The 23,815-nt window shown below is 42.8% G+C and overlaps 1 protein-coding gene across 5 annotated transcripts in view; it reads left to right on the top strand.

Annotated features, from left to right (window-relative positions):
* The window catches only part of DYNC1I1 (dynein cytoplasmic 1 intermediate chain 1), a 199,695-nt gene that overhangs the window by 141,365 nt on the left and 34,515 nt on the right, over positions 1-23,815 (top strand). For all 5 annotated transcript variants that reach the window (XM_075419308.1, XM_075419310.1, XM_075419312.1 and 2 more), the window contains 4 exons: positions 6,737-6,883; positions 11,096-11,209; positions 13,988-14,121; positions 16,747-16,891. In XM_075419308.1, coding sequence (XP_075275423.1) covers positions 6,737-6,883; positions 11,096-11,209; positions 13,988-14,121; positions 16,747-16,891 — 540 coding nt within the window. The remainder of the gene's footprint in view (positions 1-6,736; positions 6,884-11,095; positions 11,210-13,987; positions 14,122-16,746; positions 16,892-23,815) is intronic.

Here is a 23,815-nt window from a genome sequence, read left to right as displayed (position 1 = left end):
GTTACCAAATTGATTTGTTGTTGTAGTCATGGATAAAGGCAGGCAGGATCTCCCCGTATCGCATTTGAGAAGGATCATGTTTATCTGCTTTTGCAATACAGCAAACAGTTTTGCTGCTTTTCTGAGTCATCACACCACCACCGAATGAACAATATTAGCCAATGCACTTTCCAAAAGGGCTGAAGTGCAGATTCCCTTTTACCAAGGCAGCTTGTGGACTCTCTTCTGATTATTTTATCCTTGTAGCTACACAGGCTGAACCTGCAGTTACAGAGATGAAAGTAGAAAGCTTCAGCTTTCTGCCCTGCCTAAAGTGAAGGCATGAGGCTCGATACTGCCTTTCTGCAAACTTGGGCAGAGTGCTGTGGTTCTGCTGCAGCGCTCGAATGTCAGCTCTGAGGTTAGACGTCAGAGGTACCTACCCTGTAAACTCGGCTAAGAGCGAGCTGCGTTTCCTGACATACTCTTTTCCTTCTTTTTAAGGACTTAGTGCTTTTTCAATAAAAATAAATTTAATTTGTGGCTACATTTCAGCTCCATTGGTTTGATGGTAGAAGTGGAGCAATACCAGCTTTGGATTTAGAGCAGTCGTGTGGCTGAGTCTCTCTGTGCAGCTTTCATGTGGTCAGATGAGACATTCTTAGAATCCCCAAACATTTTTGAAGATCCTAAACTGGAGACATTCACAATTCTTCCCTCCCTTTCTACCATTAATCCTTCATGTTTTAACAAGCACTGAAGTTAATACAGCCTACACTCTTTCCTGTCACACTGGGCCCCCCCTCCCGCCTTTCTTTCTCTTGAATAAAGCAATCTGTTTTTTCCAGTCCATACTCATGTAAATCAAAGGGATAGATGTCGACACACACCATAACCAAGTATAAACTTCCTTTTTTTAATTAAACAGGATTCTGACATTTGGTTTGAAGAAGTGTTTGTTTGGTTTTATTTATTTTTTTTAATAAGTGAAGGATGTCAACTGCTTTTATTTTATTTTTAGTAGAAGATGAATTTTGTATGGTACCACAAATAATCTCTAGCACAGAAATATTTCAGATGCTATTTCATAGTTGAATAGAAAGAGAGCTGAGGGGAGCAATACAGAAGTCTTGGCATTTAGAGCTTTTAGAATTAAGAGTTAACCTCTTTGGCAAAGGTTTCTGTAGACATAAATCATGTTTTAGGTACCTTTTCAAATTTAATTGAGAAATACAAATTCTGCTGCTATCCTCTCTGCTGGTTGCTTATTACCATTAATTATACTTAGACATTTATGTGAAACAGAAATATCCAGATTCATAATAGCTGATACTAAAAATAAGCAAGACTCTCAGAAGAAACATAGTCTCTGTTTCAGTCTACAAATCCAGGTATTTCAGTAGCCAGGGCAAAGTCACCCTAGAATTGCCTCTTTGAAGATTATCATCTCACACCTTCTTTTGTGGTGCAAAAAGGATGTAATAGGGCACTAAACCAGACAAACCAGTGTTCAGATCTGACACCGCTGCTTTCTGTGCTGATTCTCAGTCCTTGGCCTGGCAGGAAAAAAGGTCTTTATTTTTAACTCAGTTGCTGTTTTGTTTCTAGATGATGATTTTAATCCACCTTTTCAGTTGAGGTGCACCATCCGTATCTGTTCTGGGGCTGCATATAAGTGTGTGTAGCAATGCAAGCATGATGAGACAGTCTCCTGATTGCCTGGCCAGAAGAAAGCAGGGCATCTCTCAGGGACTGGGAGTGCTTAGACTCTTTAAATGCTGTTCTCGATGAGCAGGAGTGAGAGCAAAATGTTATGAGTAAATTGTACGTGTACTTCCTCAGGAGGGCAGGCACAGGTGATCAGAGGTCCAGTCCCTATTCTTTGGTTCCTGTGGGTAGAGGACTACGAGTTTGGCACCTTTTCATAGTTCTAGCTAAGCGACAGTATCACAGCTTTGTCCCTCTGCTCTCAGTCCTTCTAAGCCAATTCCCTCAAGCACAGAAAAGGGTCTGCCTCTTCATCTCAGCTGCAGTTAATTTTGTTGCTGCTGTTGACCTATAGTAGCATGCCACAGACTGCAGTGCTTTTTCACATGTGTTTGCTCAGCTAGAAAATCTGCCCAGGAGTTTCCTGAGTGCCTGATGCAATATAACCTGGTATTTTGGAGTCTAGAAGTGCCTGTGAACTCCTCAGATCGCTTCTTCCCACTGACAAAGTATTGTTTTGAGATCCATCTGGTGTCAAGTGTAGGCATATGGCACCAGTATGGCAGCGCTGCCTACGGGGGTGGTTTCCTGCAGAAGAGGTCTCGCTGAATGCAGTAGTCGTTGCCTGTTGAAAGTCATTATTGTTTAGCACCCAGGTCTTTGTGAACTTGTTCAACTGGTGGCTGGGCAGGGTGCCATCCGAATCTACGGACATGAGCACAGACAGCTGAGTCTCTGGGGCCTTACGCACATCAGATGTGGGTACTGAGGTCAGGCTTCTCAGTAAGGAGAATCCAAATAAGTGTCTGTCCCGAGCATGTGGATCTGTGGTTGAAGGGATATGCCATCATTAACCCAAATCTGGGCTGGATTAAGCTCCTAAAATAAAAACCAGCTCTGCCAGCCACTTGAAGAGGGCTCAGGGCCTGTTTGAATCGGGTGCATCAGCAGGGAGGGAGGGAGGAGGCAGAGCCATGTCACCAGCTGCTCGCCCCAGCAGCACTGCCCTCCCTGCGGGCTGGGATGAGGGGTCAGCTGCCGAAACAGGGGGACGAGGGGTCAGCTGCCAAAGCAAGGGGACAAGGGGACAGCTGCCAAAGCAGCAGGACAAGGGGCTGGCTGCCAAAGCAGGGGGCTGGGGGTGCTGCCTTCGTCCCTTCCACTGCAAGCCTTTCCAAGGGCTGGGCAATGCTTACGTTTCCAAGGCCAGCCCTCTCTCTGCCGTGACGAGAGCACAGCCATTTCATGTTTTGTTTCTTTATTATGTTTTCAGCGTGGCTCTTGTAACAGCCAGGAGCGGAAGCTTTAGCATTCAAGGAGCAGGATTGCCTGTTTGCCAGGCAGAAAATGTCGGGTTTGCCAGTCTGGGCCTGGCTCTCCCTTTTGCCGCAGCAGGGCTCCTGCCGGAGCAGACCCGGGCTCACTCACCCGGCCCCTCCAGAGCCGCTCACCCCCATGGGCAGGCAGAGTGTCCACGGGGGATGGATGGGCAGCAGCACCGACGTGCCGGTGTCCGCCGGAAAGCCATTGCCAGGGTATGGGAGTAGGAATTCTGGGTGGAAAATCACAAAGCCAGAAGTACCAGAAATACTTCAGTCGGGTTACTGAGAAAGCTAAGGAGTGACAGAGAAAGCTCAATCCAGTAGACTGTATTTGCAGAGAGGGAGAAAACACCAGAGCATTAAGCTAAAGTGAATAATGAAATGATTCACTGCACGATTCAGAGAAATGAAGGTGACCAGGCACCGGGGTTTGCCTGTCTCTTGCGGGTCGTGACAACTTGCAGACACAGATGCTCAGTGGCACCCTTGAAAACATAACGCTGGCAACCTCCTATTCTAAATGCCACTTTTATACTGTGGACGCTAAACTCCCTGTGGAATTGCCTCTTGACATGATCCCTCTTATGTTTTAGCTACGTGCTGTTGCCATATCCTATGAAACTAGCTGCTTCTGTCCTCTGCAGTGGATAACGAAGGACCTACAGGATATAAAATACACCTAACTGAAACACTGGCAAGCTTTACTGTTGTCATTGGAAAGTGTCGTGAGATTTCCCTAGAAAGGTGTGGTAGAAGTACAAAGAGGAATACACTTTTATTTTAAAACCTGACCATGCGCTGGTTCCTCCTCCTTTGAAGTCAGTGGAAAAACTCTGTTTTAGAGGAGCAAGACTGCTTGAATCGGCAAACAAGAGGGAGCCTGGAGGCAGAAGAGGCTTACAGCGAATGGTTTCTGCTGCTCTCCTTGAGCACAGAGCTATTCAGACAGACTGGAGACCTGTCTGCCGCTCTCTCCCATTAAGGCTAAGAAATGAATGCTTTTAAAGTTGTTAAATGAATGGGCTGGATCTTACAGCCCTTACTCATCTGAGTATTGCCATTAATTTCAAGAAAATAATCACTTTATTAAGTGCTATGGAGTCCTTAAATTGTTAAATTCTAATATTTGAGAGAAGTAGAAAAATAATATTGACATAATTAAAAGGATGTGAACATTTCATCAGTTGAAGAACGTGAGTTACTTTGGAGCGATACATAAAACTAGAAGCAGTGCAGAGGGCTCAAGGCCGTGTCGTGTCTGTAGGTTATTCTGGAACACTATGAAAAACACAGTTCAGCAGTTTATATCCTGACCATTGAACTGTATTCTGGGATTCTGAATTCAAAAACATGCTAACCATGAAAACACAACATTTAAAAATACACTGTCCACTTGGCTTCTTCGCCCTGCTTCAGAGTCTCCCAAGTTTGTTTCGGACAAACTGAGAACTTTGTTGTGGAATGACTGTTTGAACTGGGGTTTCTTAAAATACATGTGGAGCCTTGTAGCTGCTGCAGGGTGTACACAGTGGTGGAACTGTACTATTTTAAAATCATCTGGCTATTTCTCTTCATGTAAGAATATCTGTCAACTTAGTTATAAGGAATGAGAGGGGTTGATTAAAACAACTCACAAAGCCATTAAACAAAGAGATAAAATGTAGAACATGTGCTGTAGGGTCGTTTTAATTATAATATATGGGAGATCTGTGGAAACCGGATGGCAGCTGCGTTGTAGCTGAGTTTTAAGCCCCTCTTAGAAGTACTAAAGTCCTGTTACTCAGAGGTGGGTTTTCTTACCTGTAAAGCCAATAGGTCCTTTGGAAATGGTGTTTGGAAGCTGCATTTTGTTGCTATAACTGACCATAGTGTAATTACTATGCTCAAGTGCTTGGATAGATATGTACTAATGTAGGCAATTACGTATACTAATCGTTTACTCATTAGATACTAGACTATATAACAACAGAGAAACTTATGCAAAAGCTTTAGTCAAGAAGGAAAGGGATCAAAGATGTCAAGTGAACAGCCACAAGAATCCAGAGAGAACGGTGAAGAAAAAAGTTAGTGGCAGCTTATTTTATTGTCTTGGTGGTCTTGTTGGGTCAAAAAAACAGTACTGAATGCACTGCTGTATGTTGTAAGTGTGTCTACTAAGTTAATTAGCATATAATCTGGCTTTAAACAATAGATATGAGGCAGCCACATGAACTCAGTAAAACTATTTAAACTACACATTTTGCTTTATTCATATTAACCTAGTTACAGACATCAAGAGATAGCATAATTAATTCTAGCCATATCAGAAGGGGTTTTATATCTCTGGTGTAAGAGTTCAAACCAGTCTCCAGCCACTGGAAATGAGGATGAGGAGCAGTAAGGAAAGAAGACAACACATCTGCCCATGTCAAAGTTTTTACAACTCCACCCAGTTTACTTCAATGTCTGCAGTGCTCTTTATGCAGCTGAAATATGTTCATGCATAGGAACATCACCACTTCAAAATATCCAATCATTAAATTGTAGCAAAGATTTGTTACCAAAACTCATTGGAAACATCCAGAAAAAGAATTTTTAAGAATGCAACCACTAACAGTGAATTTAACTTTCTGAGTGTAATAGTTGCACTAGTTCAAGTCTTGCTCCGTGGCTTGTAAACATCACTAAAACTGCCCATGAAAAAATGACATTTGCTTCTGTTTGCAAACTGTCTTTATTAGCATGTGAATTCTCAGGAAATTATATGAATGCTATAACTTTTGCTTTCCAATTTGCATACAGCAAAGACATAACATCCAGGACCAATTATATAAAAATAGGGAAGAATTCCTTAGAATGAGGATGCAGGACTTGAAGGAGTTACAGCTTGTTGCTCTTGGCTGTAGCTTGTTGGCACATGAAGGTTCTGGAGATTGTTCCTTTGAGGGCTTCAAATGTTGTATGTTACTTTAAAGAGACTGGAAGGCAGTAGTTGGGATAGATACCCATCTTCCTACGGGCGTGTGGGGCACTCTGCCAGATAGCCAGGGTAACCATTACACCAGTCTGGCTCCTCAGCATCCCCTGCTAAAGAAAATCTACAAAGGAAACTCAGCCATCATTAAAATGAGGAAGAACTAATTTCTGCTCAAAGAGTGCAAGGGAAAGTGTGACTCCCTCTGCTATTAGAAGAGGACATCTCTGTATGAGAGAAATCAGTCATTGATCCAACGATGAGACGTGGATTGTCAGCTGATGCTCTCAAGCCAGCACACCTGGTGAGCTTTCAAAGGTCTCTCACAAACTCACCTCAAGCTCCTTGCGAGTTAAAAGCTAGAGGAGCAACAGGGAAAGAGCTCTCCCTAATGAGAAATCATGGGCCAGGATGCCAACCTCTGTTGGGTTGGCATCTGGTTACTTGAAATTCTCACTTTTGGAAATGAAATTAAGCACTTTCCCATCACTGTCATGGAGAGGTTGTCTCAGGTTTTTAGCATCATGTGAAGACTCATCCTGTGGTGCATATTTTCCCTAGGACCAATGGAACTACATGTTTTACGGTCAAAATTAGCTCTCTGCATGTGTCCCATTGGCTTTAGCAGAATCACTGGTGTGCAAGGAATATGAATACAGCTCATACAGTGATTTCTAAAATACAAAATGCTAATTGCAATGTGCTTCCTTAAGGAGAGAACTGAAGATGACTGACCATGTAACCCCTCTCTTCTTCTGTACCTGTTTTACTCCAGTCCTCTGTGATGTCTGTCTGTTTTGCCCGCTTTCACCCAAACCTGGTCGTTGGTGGAACGTACTCTGGCCAAATTGTCTTGTGGGATAACCGCAGTCACAGGCGCACTCCGGTTCAGAGAACTCCCTTATCTGCTGCTGCTCACACGGTAAGGATGAAAATCACCTCCTCCTTTCCTTAGAGGAAATGGTCAGCAGGGAAGTGGATCTGTCTAGTTGTGTCTACAATGCTGGTTGCCACATAGATGAAAATGTAAGTGTGGCCCTTGAAGGGAAAGAAATAGATAAGAGAGATGTACAACCACCTCCTGCAAGTGCTTAACCATCACACTTCATATGGTCGGGTCAGGAGATTACTCTCCAAGGAAGAGGGCAGGATCAGTTACAACACTTGAGTGAGGCACCTTTGTGCCAGCACAGTGGCACTGTGACCACTGCCTGTAAAGAGAGCCCAGTCACTACAGTGACTGTGTGTCTGTCAGTCCAGCATGGCAGGCAATATGAATCTTTTATTGTTGTCTTGTTGTACATGAGTTTCTTTTTTGAACCAGATTTGGCACCTATGGTGGTCTCAGTGGAGTCCTGTAAGTAGACACTGGTGCCCTTGAAGAGCATGGGGCACTTTGCTGGTATTCTCCAGTAGAGCATAAATGCCTGTCATGGCCTCCTGCTCCAGACAGGGCCATAGGGCAGAGCCTGCACGGTGTGAGGGAGTTTGTTTCAACAGAATGATGTGGAAGAGCATTTGGCTGACACACACAGATGCCTGCAGACACAGTGATGGTGGCACAGGGCTCTGGTGATGTCTGGGAGATATACAGGCAGAACAGTAGCACAAAAAGGAAGAGAGTTTCTCTGTGATACAAAGATGATGTATGTGGTAGAAGACTCTCTTACATTGCAAAGTACTCATACTGTGCTGGAGGAAGAGGCAAGCCCCGACTGCCTGCTGAAGTGTCCTCACTTTGCTGCAGCGCTGACCTCCAGTCCATCCTGCACTGAGATGCTGTGCATTCCTGAGCTCTGCTCTTCCAGAGTTTTGGCTCAGGCAGCCTCTTGGTAAGAGCTGGAAGGTGTACCCTGTGGATGGTAGACATATCTCATCTTGGGAGTGGGCTTAGGACCATTCCTGAGTGGGAAGCAGAAAAGAAAATACAGGCTGAAAGGAGGAGAAAAATGTAATAGTATGATATAAGAATGCAGAAGAATGAAGATTTCCTGAAACATAAGAAACTGAACTACATAAAGCACTCTGAGAGATAAGATAATAATCTTGTTCTAGCAGAGGGGAGGATCAGACAAAGTGATAGGTCTTTTGCACCTCCAGCTTTTACAGTTCTGCGATTCTTATCTTTGGAATTTGCAGATCAAGGTTCAGCTTTTAGTTGACTGTGACAACATAATCCCTGGAGTTAAAAGACAACTCTAGAAGCCATGCCACCTGAATTAATGCAAAAGATTCAGCACAGGGCCAGTATTATGATGGCAACTCTCTCATATTAAAAAATGACAGGTGTGCACAGACACGCTTAGTGGGCCAGGCAGTACAAATATTGTTCCCTAAATTTCCGCTATCATGAATGTTGATGTAATAATGTAATAATCTAATGATCTGTGCCATGGATTGCAACTTCAACACTATTTTTCATTTCCCTAATGTTTTTGCTCATTTTGTCACCAGTAATGTTGTTCAATCTGCACAAAGAGAAATGGTAGCTCCTGGAAGTGCAATTTAGAGACGTAGCAGACCAGAAAACTAGTGACAAGAAGCTGACTGTCACTGCAAATTGAACAACTGGGACTCAAAATCTAATGGAAAAGAAAAGATTAATGGGAAGTAATTGGTTTACACTCAAAAAACGTTTAAGACAAAACTGTACCTCCTGGAATTACCTATTAAACTAGCTTTATTATTGCAATAGAACAGTATACAGTGTTTTGCTTTTGAAAAATATAAATAAATGACTTTCAGTTGTGGATGGGCACTTTATGTGCTGTCATGGATTGATATAGATAAGTGTTTACACAGTCTAGTGTGAGGAAGCATGATGTTTTTAAGGAGTTTAAGAAGGATCGGATTTTACAATACGAGTGCTTACTTTAAGTTCATATATAGGAATCAATTACATAAACTGTAAACAAAGTCTTGGTTGCAAAAGGCTGGCTTGAATCCTAGCTGCCAAGAAAAAAAAAAGGATTAAATTAAGACAACTGTACTGTAGCAATGTTACTTTATGTACTGCTGGATATGTGAGTTGAATAGTCATTTTTTAATTTGAACTGATGACATATGTGAAAAAAGGATTTTTCTCTTTCTTTCTCTCACTTTGTTTATTGGAAACAGATAGAGTGGGTTGTTATCACTGACTTAAACCTTCCTGAAGTTTAGTATCACTGATTGCCGCCTGGATTCACTAGGAAAGAGAATTCTACCCACAGCTTATTCACTAATTTCCTTTCACACCCACCACACATCTGCACTTGGGACAACAGGAAATTTTAATTAAGATGAAGCCCTTTTGCATGACGATTTCATTTGCAAAATAAATAAAAACAAGCTGGCAGCAACCCTTTGAAAGGAAGGAGACTGTTTAGACTTTCTGTTATGTGCAGTTGGTTGTCTTTCTCATCCATTTTCCTTACGTCTTTTCATTTCTGCCTGAGTTTTATTGTGCATGAAATTGATGGCTGATTAAAGTCAGAGCTGGCACACTGAGGTACTGCTGGAAAGACATGGCTCGCTCTCTCCCTCCCCTCCTAAATATTCTAGATACTCCACTGCTTTCTTTAGCTTCCTCCCACCCACTCTGTCCCTGTCTGTTGGGACTACTGGAGGCCAAATACTCATGAAAAAGTCAGTCTGTGCCTATTTCACACATCAGTATGTGCAAATCATGTATAGCTCACCACTAAGCAGCAAGAAGGTCCATCGTGTGAGGGTAATAGCACAAGACACATGTGAGGCACAGATTGGGGTCCATTTGATGATCTGGAGGAAATCAGGTGTCTGACAGTCTTGAGAATAAAAGAGAAAAATCAGCATCAGAATGGACCTTATGACTTACTGGTGTGTACAGGTGGCCTGCAAGCACAAGGTACCATTTCAGCAGCAATTGCTGAGTGCACCTCCGGTGTGTGTGTACACACACACTGTGCATTCAGATGCTGTCCTTTCTGTGCTCAGGGAGGGGGCATTTACGGGGCCCGCTCAGGTATCAAACCTGAGAGCTAGCCAGCGCTCTGCAGATTTCTGCCTTTCCTTACTGACTGCGTAGGTGACCTCCAGCTGGATCTCAAAGTAGTCTACAATACGTGGTAGTTCTGCCATTCCTTTCAGCGGGAGCAAATGCTAGGTTTCTAACCCTACATGGAGTTGGCTTAGAAGCTCTGTAGGGATCTCTTGTAAGTTGGTCCTAATTTTCTTTAAATAAGGAAAGTATTAGTGAAATGTATTTTTTTCTTCCTGGAGACGCAGGTCTTCTGTTCATCAGCAAAAGAGGCAAATAAATACATTTTTTATTTGCTTGACTTGTGGATATGTCTTACCCTTAATTCAGCAGTATCACTCGTACTGGTCAAAGGAAATTAAATCTTGCTGTTCACTCTAACTGATTTTTCACTCTGGAGATTGCTGACCTTGAACCATCCCTCATACGTCACCGTCAGATATCAGATGACACTTCAGGCTCAAAATGTTACCAGGTTCCTTGGAAAAGGAATAGGCCAAGTTTCATTATTGCATACTAAGTGAACTTCAGCCTCTACGGAATGACTACGCTATGGTGAACCAGGTGTAACACCCTGAATTTAGTCCCTCCACATTTATAATGACAGATTTAAAAAGGTATAGATTGGCCAGTGCTGGAGAATGCTGATGGACTTGTTCATGTTTTTCAACTGGAATGCATTTGCAAATATTTAGCATGCAAGCCAAATTCTGGAAAGGTAAAGTTTTATGCAGCTTTTTTCTTGACTAAAGTTTTCATTTTTATTCCATTTGGACAATTTGCCTCTTTCTGCCGGTTATTTTCAGTGTCAAAAGCCATCATCCGAATGGTACATGTCCCTGTGGGTGAAATCTCATCCACATAATTCAGTATTTTCACAGCATTACTCAGCTGGGTTGTTTTATTATGAGGAAAATGAAACTTTGAAAACATTTCCACCTCCATAATGTAGTTCTTAAAATTGAAATTAAAAAAAAATGCCAAAACAATTCCTATCTAGCAAAAACTGAGTCCAGTATTTTCCAGGGATTATGTGACTACTTAATCATTCTTTAAAATAACATGAGACATTAGAAATTTGTCCATGAAGATGTGAGAATGACTCTCTGATTCCCAGTGTTGATGTGTTTTCAGCATCCTGTGTATTGTGTGAATGTAGTTGGAACACAGAATGCGCACAATCTCATTACTGTCTCTACGGACGGCAAGATGTGCTCCTGGAGCCTGGACATGCTCTCAACTCCACAGGTGGGTTTGTTTTCACCTATACAGGGAAAAAAAGCGCCTTCAGTAGAGCAGGATACCTGTTTAATGGAACATAGCTCCTAAAAGCCAAAACCTCACGTCCTATACAAACTAAAACCAATGGATGCACTTGAAAGAGTACAGCTTGCTTCCAGCAGTCTCTGCTAAGAGCCAAAACCCATTTCCTTTACCACAAATCATGTAATTATTGTAATACGTTAATACATAGGTCAGTTTCAAGTGAAAATGAAATAATCCATTTTAAAGCACTGTAATTACAGAAGTCGCCTGTGGTATAAATTGTACTTACTCTATAGCATTGTTTAACAAATACGGACTAGATTGCACTGCTGCTGAACACACCCTAGGCACTACGGGTTTCCAAGGCACGCAGTTAGAAAGCCTACTTTGCTGCCTTCCTTCAGTAGCCAAAGGAACAAACAATGCAAATCAAAAGTTTTAGAACTAATTTCCCCCCTCTGGAATGTTTGCTACTATTGTCTTTCGCCCTCCTCCTCTTCTTTGTATCAGAAATGAAAGGAAACCCAGGAAAATTGTCCAAACCACTAGTGATTATAATAATGGAAACTAAACAAAGAATCTGATGCTGGAAAAGCTCTGTTGGAAGCATCTTTTAAATGTTATCTTCCGGAGTAGTACATTTTCTGTTCCAATGCATCACTCATTTTTTATACATAATTTCTTAGGGAAAAAAAAAATTACTGTCATTTTTACTAATCATCGTGAGATCTGAACTTGTTTCTGCTGTGTAGAAATTCCTCTTAATGATTCTATTAATCATCCATTAATCATGCATTAATGTACAATTACTATAAAAATATTTGCTTTTCAGTGTTGACACAAGAGGTGGGACTCCATTATCCTAACCTTAGCCATCTAAAAGTTAGGTCTGTCTCAAGTCTAAGCTAGTAATTTGAGTTCCGTTTACAGTTAATGTAGAGAGAGACTGGACACTTCTGGAGAACGACTCATCCCATCCCATTTCAGATACCCACTCTGGGGTACAGACCTGTCAAATCTTAGGATGGAAGAGGCTTCTGGAAGTCATCCCATCTACTCCCCTACTCAAAGGGAGGCCAGCTTCAAAGTTAGATCACCTTGCTCATGCTCATCTAAGGCAACAGTATGGGTCTGGCAGTTGTGTCCTGTGAGAAAACAATACTCTTCTGGAATAGAAGTGGGGGCATCTACAATGGCTCAGACACCTATGTTTAGGTACCTGAATCCCTTCCCCATTTGCTCACTTAAACATCAAGAAGATAAACCCCACCCTTATGTATTCACTTACTGGAATATTAAATTTTGAAGCAGAGATTTGTGAACATCTCAGTTCCAGTACATAATCACTGCAATGGAATTTCCCTGCTCCAAAACTTGCTTTCAGCAAGGATGGGAACACACCCCACATTATGCTGGAAGAAAGGCACAGGACTTGACATCAAGCTACATGCCATAGCTTTAAACTGGGAGGAGCAGAGTGTTGCTAATGTGTGTCAGTCTGGAACTTTCCAAAGACACAGATCCAGAGCACCCATGTACAACCATGGTGCAGGCGCTGAGAGGAGAGAGTCCCCCACAGTACCTGGCCGTGTCTCCACAGAGACGTTAGATGATGATCTTACCCCAGAAGATTTTCACAGAAATATATGGTCCACAGGTGCTCTGTGGACCATATATTTCTGTGAAGATGTATTTTCCAGGTCTTATTTTGCTTTTTTAGCAGAACCAAATGTATTTCAAAGAAAAGTATAAAACAAGCAAAATATTTCTCTATGGATTTGCAGCCCTCTCCTCTCACAGAGATGACCCCTGTCTTTAGCTACAGCAAAAAGCCCTTCTGGGAGAAACGCTACAGGCTTCGGCCCTAGAAGAATAGCAGCTTAGACATTTTGAACATGAAAACCATACCCACTTAAATAGCTAAAAATGAAAATTGCGAAATCATTCAGCCCCTTTGTGGATTCTTGGGTTACGCCATTTAGGCTGAACAACCAAAATGTTGTGCAAAATGTGCTCAAAGCGTATGCAGCTTGCAACGGCCACAAACTGTTCATGCTGGTTGTACTTGCAATAGCAAAAATGGACATGCTGATTAACTTTGAAATATAGCTACCAAATGAAAAAAGAAAATATGCTTGCTGGTTTGTAGCTTGATGCTGGAGACTAGAGGGAGTGCTTATGGTTGTCTCAGAAAATCCCTGAAAAGCAGTGCTTAGAGTGGTGGCAGTGACAGGACTCCAGCTTTCAAATTTTGTTCTGCAAAGGGACAAATGGCACAGCCTGATAAATGCCTCAGGTGTACTCAATATTACACATGTTTCCTGGCAAACATTTTATTTCAAAAGTGTTTGTAAATAGAAGGGTATTGCATGTTTTATTAGAGCCTGGGGCTGGCAAGTGTAACCATTAAGGTATTATCTTTAGTTTCCGTACCATTAGATTTTAAATTCTCACCTGTCATCTCTGCTTGATTTAAGACAATGTAGCAAAGACCAGTGCCTTCCAGCTGCTCTCAAACGTGCGACAGACAGCGCGGGGATGGCAGGAGCAGTGCATCCTTGTTTGTGACATTGCATCTTCTCACAACCAAAGTCCTATGGCTAGGTGGCTAGGTCAAACGATTTCTTCTTCCCTCCTGCTACCCCATGTAACATTTAGAAACTAAATAGGAAAAAAACTAACCAAACAAAAAAACCCCAAAAAAACTCCAGCCAAACAAAGAAATGATCTCAGAATAATAACAAATACTTGTTTTGGTAGGAGAGCATGGAGCTGGTGTACAATAAGTCCAAACCAGTGGCGGTTACAGGAATGGCTTTCCCAACCGGAGATGTCAATAACTTTGTCGTTGGCAGTGAAGAGGGAACAGTCTACACAGCCTGTCGTCATGGAAGGTGAAGTTCGCATTTTGTACTTAAATGACATTGTGTAACTGTGTTGGCATGAGGTAATCTGTGTGGAGAGTGTTTCATGTTTTTTCTCTTGGATCAATGGTGTTTATACTGTTCTACTTTGCACAACTAGGACAGGAGTTGCTTGACTGACTTTGAGCATCTGTGCTGCAGCCTGCCATACTGAGGTAGTTGCCACAGGCTCCCTGCATGCAGGGTTGGTGGGAGCAACGATTGCTCTTAGGGTTTGATTACCTTCACCTTTTTCAGACATTTGCCTGAAGAAGAGATGACTGGGACCTCAGAAATGTCTCTTTCCCACCCACGAGGTGAGACAGAGGTCTAGACAACTAGCTGAGATGTACGTATCTATGTCTGGGCAGGTCAAATGAGCCCATAGGAGATGGTTGTGTTGCAGGGTAACCAGGCCTAAATCACTCGTAAGAGATGGTCATCTGCTTTATTTTTTACTGCCCTTAGCTCCACCTTCAGTCTCCGCAGGCGTATATCGGAGAAAAGCCACTGCGGGCACACACGCATGCAAGAAACAGAGCACGCGTGTCCCAGCGCACGGCCATCCAGCACCCGCATTCCCGCACAGCACTGCAGGCTCTCGGTGGGCAGGCTGGACATGCCCGCCCTCTCCAGGAGGGTGAGACGGTGTTGTCGTACAGCCGGGAGCCATGCCACACCGTTTGCCCCCAGTCCGGGCTGCTGCCTGGCGTGTTTGCTAACACGGACGCAGCTGCAGCAGCCACATGGGTACACGAGCTCTGGCCGACGCGCTCCCAGGACTGGTACCCTGCGCTCTCTCACACACAGCGGTCATACCGCTTCCTCGCATAGCCCAGGCTGCAGTTTTCTACTGCAAGCTCCTTATTTTGCATTCTGTAAATCTGCAGGATGCTAGTGTGCTCTGTTAGCTTCTGGTAGTAGTTTCATCCACTGGGATGCTTGAAAAGCTATTGTAAAGAACAAATTTTTTTCACTGATAGATTTGAAGCTCACCCCCACACTTCAATAGTTTCAGGTCTTCTCTGAATTAATATTTTATCATGTTCTGTGTTTCTGTTGACGAAATAGTGTTGATACACTTGTTTAAGACACTAAGGCTTCTGTTACACATTCCTAACGTTGTATGAATACTGTTTTACATATATTTTGTTCAATACAATTTTTATTTTAAAATATTTTTGTTTTAGCCTGACTGCTGACAGTATTGCAAAACTGTCTGCTTAGGCACTATACTGATAGGCTGTGTGGCAGCTGATGGTTTGAATTAGTCTTAGGCTGCTGGGATAAATGAAGCATGCCCAAGGGCATTTCTCACTTCTGATCTTTCACACAAGCTTGGTTTGTTCCTCACAGGAGGAGGAAGGTGCCAGATCCTCTTGTTAGCCCACCTTTTTGGCAAACCACCTGCTGACCATCAACAATCTGCTCCCGCCTCTTTCCTAGACCTTTTTGCTATCATTCCCATTTTATATCCAAAGGCTTCCTGTGTCCTTCAGCCCAGCACAGTGGGGAGCCCTGTGTTATTCTGGAAAAAGGCAGATGCACGAGGTATTCTCAGTGCTCCAGAACTCCCCATACCCCGCCAACTACACGGCAGACAGATGGGGGTAAAAGAAGAGGTGTGCTCTGTACCCAGCCCTGCAGAGGCACTGCAGGACTCAGCCCCTGCTCCAGCACATGGTGCGAGGGCTGGCAGGGGAGCCTGAGTGAGGCCACACTCTCGTGGTCGACAGCAGAGCAGAGGGGACACCACACTGGGAATACAAGGGACCAGTTTCCTCCAGTGCAGATCCTCATCTCTTTGGGTACGCTGTACTCGCACTGGCACAGGGCTGGCAGCCTTGTCAGAGCTGTGGCTATTTTAAATGTATTTTCTTCCATTGGCAATTTTTCCATAATGTAACTAAAAGGATAATTTCATGATTCCCCTTTCTGTATACACTCTGAGACAGCACTGACAACTGAGCTGGCTTCATTTCCTTCCAGGAAGAAGAGAACTGCACACATTCTCTCTTATATAGCACTGTATTTTTCCTTCCTAATAGCTATTCTAGCCTCAGGCCGATGAAATGCCCATCTCCCCTTGTTCAAAATAATGACTGCATGATACCTGATCACAGGAACAGTTCCTTCAGTTTTGGTGAAAGAGGGTTTGCTTCCTAGTGACTTGTTGACTGCTGTGGAAAGTTATTTCAGATATTTAAGAGAAAAAGAATTGCTCATGATAAGTCATTATCGTATTTGCATTTTTATTTTAATTGTTATTCGTTGTGACAGTGGCTTACTCAGAGGCATAAGCTATAGTATAATTATAATTTAGAATTATTTTACAATTATACGTAAATGTTATTTCAAGCTACAGTAGTAGACAGTGTATGTACAAGTGAGTAAGGCAAGTCTTCAGAAGCAAGAGAAAGTCCTCTTGCACTGGATCCTGAGCATTAATTGTGCCCACAGCAGTAAACCTCTGCAGGAAAGGCCTTACTGAAAGGAGAGATTTACAGATTAAATGGAATTTTAAAAGGAAGCAGGAACCTGAGAGTGAAGAAAAATTATATGAAATCACCAGATGTTAAATCACTCTTTGAAAGCAAATGTCTCTTCTTCCTGCAGTAAAGCTGGCATTGGTGAAATTTTTGAAGGCCACCAAGGACCTGTCACAGGAATCAATTGTCACATGGCAGTGGGTCCAATTGACTTTTCCCATCTCTTTGTCACATCATCATTTGACTGGACAATCAAGTTGTGGACCACTAAGGTGAGAAATCTGAGCTGAGGTGGGATGGGTGATGCTACTTGTGAAAATACCATTGTCAGAAATATTTCAATACTGTCTATTTCAAGTCCAAAGAATCAATTAATTGAAAGGCTGTGCTTAAAATAGGTGTAGTGATAAAATTATAAGTAAAATATATACCTAGTGTAACTGTATAAACCATTCGCCCTGGAACATACCCTGCCCTTTAAAGGTAGCTTCAGCTGGCCTGCGCTTCAGTATTAACCCTAGTGCTGAGCAATTTCACTAGGCAAGAAGATTAGCATGTCTTGTGCCACAAGTCATCAAACAATCCATCCAGTGCCCCCTGTGCAGGCTAAATTGCATACTGTGCACCATGGTGGTGCAGCAGCAGGAACAATTTCTTCTGATGAAGCAACAAGGGATGCGCACATACAGCTTAATGCAATCAGTATCACTGGTGAAATTCATTGCAGTAGGAGGCTGTGATAGCCAAAAAGTATAAATTATCCCAGTGGCATCAGACACCGATGCCTGGAAGCAGGGAAGAAATACATGCTGGAATTTACATTCGTGACCACTGTGGACCTGTTGCTGACTACTCGATGGACACATCCCCGTGATCTCTTACAGGGAGAGCACTATGAACGGCAGAAATGAATAGGCAGTCCTACGAAGCTTTGAAACCCCAACACCCTATAGAACTGTCTGAATACAGGGTAATGACAGCGGGAGTGAAAACTGTGGGACAGACTAAACAGACCAACCCGTTTCATTGTATTGGCTGAGTAAAACAGGAGAATGAGAGGTAAAATCCTAATTATAAAAGTCATCTAAACAGTTACTTTTGTCATACCAGAGTAGAGAACTGCCTTCCAAATGCCAGGCTTTTGTCTCTTAACTGTGTTTTTATGCCTGCATTTGGTTCACATCTTGAGCCACACCCAGCAGAGTTCCCGTACTGGAAGCTGATCCCAGTCAGGAAGTATCTCAGCGTGTGTTTCTCCAAGACGTCAGGGCTTGGAGATGCCGGGACAGATGCACAGCAAATGTAAATAGAAAAGTGATCAGAAGGGTTCGTGTGACAGCCTTGTGCTAGAAACAGAAGCGCAGTTACCTAGGCAATAGCTTGAATCAGCTTCCATAGTAGCTTCATTACACATTTGTTAATGCCCTGATCCAACGTGCATGATAATAAACAGGTATCTTTTCCTGATCAACAGTGACCAGAGTGGACGGTTTTGTCATGGGCATTACATTTTAGGAAACTCATTATAAGAAAGGTGCATGATTTGCCTAATTTGCATGTAACAATACAGGCAGCCTTAACCAGTGCAGAAGTGGTCCGGGGGAGTGGTCGTGGGCAGGCTGGAATGGGTCTGGGATGGGTCCCAGGTGGTAAACTTTAGAAAGGGCTGCAGGATAACCAAGTGATGCAGAGCTTAGCTGTTAGCTGCTTGGGGCTGGCAAGGCTGTTTGGTGCCTGAGATAAGGGAGCCCTGGACAGTGGTAACTGGTGGCAGGGGAGTATTGGCGGGTTGAAATTGAAGCTGAGTAAGGGGAAAAGAATTTGTGGGGTCTGGGAGGAAGATGAAAGGCAAGTACTGAATTCCAAACATACATATCCAGAAAAGTCTAGGACGAGTATCTGACCCTCAGCTTGAGGTTGAATATGGCAATAAGGGTCTCATCCATCTGCAGCTTAAAGGAAATTATATAAACGTAATATAGGATAGTAAGGCCTGTTTTTTATTTTAAACTCGTGGGATTTTAGAATTTAACAGTAACACTAACACAGCATATTTTGGGCACAAAGACACTGCAGTTAGCAGTACACAGTTATCCTTGTGGAAGAATTCAGTGCCAAAATGGTTAGGTCAGATTCTGTTCAATACAGTCAGTTTTCAAAGAACCAAAGCATTTAAATTTCTAATATCCATCAAGCTGTGGCTCATCTGGCAAGCGGGGCTTCCTGAGAAAGCTGCTTGACCCAGTCGATGGGAGCTGTGTCGTGCACGTGACATACCACAGCACCGCTCAGAGCTGGAAGCCGTCTTGCTGTATTGGATCGCTTGCTTTCTTCTGGAGCAGGTTTCAGCACCACCAGCCACTGCCCTGTGACGACATCCTCGGAGACACTAGACAAGTTCTTGAACAGTGATGAATGTTTTCTTTTTCTTCCAATTTGACTCCAGCAGAAGTTTCTTTCCATACTGTCAGAGTAATTCTCTTGGCTGGAGCTATTACATATTTAGGGCTTTCTTTGTTCAGTTCCCATCGTCAAGGCTCAGTGAATCAGTGGGCTGTGAAAAAAACCATCAGCACGTTTGATTCTGTCAAAAAAATAGTGGATCAGTGTGAAGCATTGAGCGCTACTGCTGGTTTATGAGAGTTTACTCGGAATTGTTTTATTCCTTTGGTTTCTTATTTGTAAATTTAATCTCTCCATCAGCACCAATGCCATATTGCTTTCCTACTTCTACTAGTGTTGTCTGCTTAATCCTGTGCACATTATCCTCTTCAGTCGTGAAATTCAATTCCTTTCTGTTTCACAGGTTCAGAGTCAATGTCCAATTGTAAAGTGAACCATAAAAGCTCTGTGTTTATATTGTCTATTGATGTTGTGTAGCACCCTGGGGTGCTTACAGGAAAGGCACTTTTGTAGCAGGCATTTGACTGATAGATTGAAAGCACCATCTCCCTTAAAAACTCTGGCTTGACATTTTATAATCTGTTTTTGTGGTTAACACATTTTCTGTCCAAAGGCAGTTCAACCAGGTGACTGAGAATAAGGTTTTCACTAACGGAAGAATGAAGGTTTTGTGGATAACACTAGTACAAGGTTCACATTATCACCCATCACATTAGCCCATAATTAGATCCCTGGGTGAATAGCAAGCAGCCAGCAGCAACAGGAAAAGAAAAGGAATTTGCAAGGATAGTCACTTGATAGCCAGGGCATTACCTGGTTCCTGATGAAGTCAATAGGGCTTTCAACTTGAATTCACGCTACATCATGTGAGCAAGTCTCAGGATGCAGAGCTGTCAGAGGGAAGTCCTGATGTGAAGTGTCTGCAGAGCTCTGCCCTTAATTAGGTATTGTCTGTATGATACTTTGAAGAGGCAAAGTGCTAAGTGGAAACGCTAAGTGTTGTTAATTAATTAAGCACTAATCGTCATGAATGAATAGCATGAGGTTAAATAATGAAATGTAAGTATTGTTATTATTACAGCAATTGCTGTTTGGAGTGCGAATTTTTAGATATTGTGTCAAGGGACAGAAGCTAGCTTGGAATTGTTAAAGCGTAGTAAAACATAAGCTAGTTTCAGAGAAAGCCTAGAAGATGGCTTGCTTGCTGCTGAGGGAGTTAATAAGGGTCTGGATAGAGCACTGGGTTTTGTTAGCTCTTTCATCCTTCACATGACTCCTTTATCTCCTATCCTTCCACTGAGGGGAGGTGCTAATGGCTGTTTTTCTCCTCTTGCATCTATGCCTAAGTCATGCTCAGATGGGCAGTTTACTGGAAGAGCAATTGAAGTAACTGTAACAGCATTGCTGTATCCCCATCCATGCTTAGCTCCCTCTTTGCCTAATGCTTAAGTAACAGTGGTGAGTGTCGTAATCAGAAAGATGGACAGAGGTGAGCACGCTGGTAGCAGGACCACCACATAACCATTAGCAAGGACTAACTGAGCCAGAGGACAGGTGTGCCTTCAGTGACAGCCTATCTACTTTCAGGTCCGTGCTCTGTTTGCAGGTACATCAATGGTAGCTCCTTCCTAGTCCCTCTCCTTTGTCTTCTCTTCCCTGGCTCTTCACATGCTGCGCTTCTCTTTTGGTGTCCTGTGTTGTTCCAGTCTGCAGCCTGTTGTGCTTTTTGAGAAACCACATTTTAAACAGCAAAAATTCACATTTCTTTGTTATGTGCCTTCATGTACATTTCTGTCCCTTCAATATCTTATGCCCATTTGTTTTCTGATTGTCTTGGTATGACCCAGTCCTCATCACCCTTGGAGTAAAATATTTTAGGTTGCATTTTCACACCTTCCTATCAGCATATAAGTTCGAACTCCACTGGTTGTAATTTGGTCTGGAGGTTGAACACCATCTCCTCAGAGGCCAAGCAGAAGCCTATCACTAGAACAATGCAAAGAAGCACGGGGTGGTGGTGGTGCTAAAGCTGGGTACCTCTGCCCACCCAGTCCCCTTCCCCTAAAGTCTGGCTAATAGGATCGGATAGGATCAACTCCACAGACCAAACTTACTGTGGTGGAAAATGGTGCAGCGGAATGAATCAGAGCATTGCACGATTGTGTGGATTAGTTACCGAGAAAACAATGCACTCACAAATGGGCAATTTTTAAAGTTTACTAAAATAACAGGGTCAGGTCATAACTTTTTTTAAGATTAAGAACTTACTATTTTTTACATTACAAATACTATGTATTAAGAGATCTGGTTACTGCTTCAGGTTTTTTTCTAGTATAATTTCAATCACATTAAGTGGGTGAGAGCCTCTTGTGTTATAGATAGCATTGCCTGAAGTTAAAGATCCAAACAGAAATGTAGTCAAACATGTAGTTATGATAAAAGGACAGTAAATTTAGTGAACTACTACAATGACTTGGTGAATTCTCCCTCTTGAAAATTGTTTTAACCGTAATTTGATTCAGTGAAGTCCTGTGTCAGGTGATCGCAGTGGATGACAGATTAGAGACACCCATGTTAGTGGTTAATGGTATATAGCATTCCCCTGCCTTATGGAAGATGTTCCTATTCCAGTGAGTACACAGTTATTTATGAAGGGTGTAGGAGCTCCATGAGAGTATCCTGTAAGCCAGTGGTTTGGGCACGAAGCCATACTGCAAAGGTCTGCCTGAATAGGGCTGGAACATGTGTCTTCCCTACGGGGAGGAAGTGCTGTGATGATCTTGCCATTTTGCTCTGAGCTGTATCTTATGCCTGTGAACAACTCCGGTTTCGCTGCAAGTAGGATCTTCTCAGAGTAAAGCTTTGATTTCAAGGTGCTGACGCTTCCTGATGAAAACCAGTTTTGTCCACTTGTGGCCAAGCCCTACTTCTCCAGTTTGTAACAGGATCAGACTGGTCTCCAACAGCAAAATGGGCTGGTGAAATGCAGAGGTTACTTATGTACCTTATCGTGCATGCACTGAAGTGTAGATGAAAGCTGGACTTTATGAAATTTAGAAAGTATCACTACTTTCAGTCTTGAACCTGTTCATTCTTAATGTTATTTTCTAAGCTTTCCTAAATCCTTTGGGCCATATTCAGTCTTCTCACATTAGCACGTGAGGCATTTCAGATGACTCTTCCTGCACATGAAGCTGGATCCTCCTGGATCCTGTATTATTTAGGGCTTCCATACTTTGGTTTCTTATGCAGCCACTGGAAAGAAATAATTGCACTGCATACATCAGACTTCTCTTGGAGGTACCACCATTATTTCCTACCACTGACTATACAGGAGCCCAAGTCTGGCAGATAATCAGTTGTTGTAGATTTTGCTGGCTTTCTTGCATCTGGACAGCCTCAGGCCATGTCTGTGGCAGCACTTCTGAGGTCCTGGGTCTGTCTTCTTATCCTAGCTTCTCCCCAGCCACTACCAGGAAGGAATCAGCCTTGTTATCCCATGCCACACACACACACAGCTATACCTTCATTCTCCAGCCAGAGAAAGCAAGATACAAGCAGAAGAAACCTGGGATGTGCTCTGACCAGATGCTAAATCAAACTACAGGGGTGTCAGGATATCTGGCTTTCTGCGCCTACCCCCCTACTAAATTTGGATGCAGTCTGCAATCTGCCTCTAGTGCCATGGCAGGTGATCTCAAAAGGGCCAGGGGAGTTTAGGGAGGCATAAGAAGTAACATCAAGAAGAAAAAGAAGAAAAGAAATAATGTGCTGTGAGTGAGACCAAAACTTTAGTCTATTTTGAGAGTAGGTGGACTGAATAGAGACAGTTCTGTTTTCTTTGTGGAACCCTTTACTAATTCCTCCCTCCCATTGATTTTGGTGGGGCTCAAACATCTAGCTCAGGGGATGATTTAACCCCCTTAATTTTGGATACCTGGCTAGAACGCTCCCCCTCACTGCTGCATCACAACACAGAGCTCCTTCTCAACTCTGCTTATAAGGCAGTCACCTTCCTTTGACACACTGCATTTCCAGTGCAGGCTTTTCTCTTTGATAAAAGCAATTAAAATGATTAATCTGATTAATCACTGTCCAAATGCTAATTTTATCTGATTATAGGAAAAGACAAAGGGAGATAAAATTGCGTGCTGGATTTCATGGAAACAGTCTCTCTGTGGTGTGAGTTCAGAATTTTGAGTTCTGTCCAAAAACAAGGCAATGAATGAATTTGCTTCAGAGCTCACTTTCTGTCAGAAGGCCAAGCTGACTTGGGGAAAAGGGTGGAGTTGCCTGTTCAGACAGGATTTTTTTAGGTTTTGCCCTTTACCTCTGGAGCCAGAGGTCTGGCTCTCATCCAGCTGTACAAAAAAGAAGATTATGGTATTTTCTAGGTAATTTTAAAAAGCAAAACCGAAGTGGAGTCAGGTGGCTTGAAATCAGCCCCAAGTTCTTCACATGAAATGTTTCTCATGATTTTGGTTTTCGGTGTATCCATACTTGAAAAGTGATAGGAAAATATTCTGTGATAGGAAAATATTCTTCAGCTGGCTGACATACTTCATTTACTCACACAAGCCATGCTTCTTCTTTGTGAAACACTTCATGAAAAATGGCACACGCACAAATAAAAATAAAACAGTCATCTAAAATACACAGGCTGCTCTAAGGCTGCTCTGAAAAACTCAGTGGGCTAAACTCTATTTCAGAAAACCCTAATGTGAAGCCAGCTGTAGCCAGTGAAAGCTTTATTTGCACATGGAAAGCAGAATTGGATTTCAGGAGCTCATACA

The sequence above is a fragment of the Opisthocomus hoazin genome, chromosome 4 (assembly GCF_030867145.1).
Source record: "Opisthocomus hoazin isolate bOpiHoa1 chromosome 4, bOpiHoa1.hap1, whole genome shotgun sequence".
Classification (NCBI taxonomy): domain Eukaryota; kingdom Metazoa; phylum Chordata; class Aves; order Opisthocomiformes; family Opisthocomidae; genus Opisthocomus; species Opisthocomus hoazin.
Note: the sequence above shows the minus strand (reverse complement) of the source record. Positions and strands in the feature narration are given on the sequence as shown.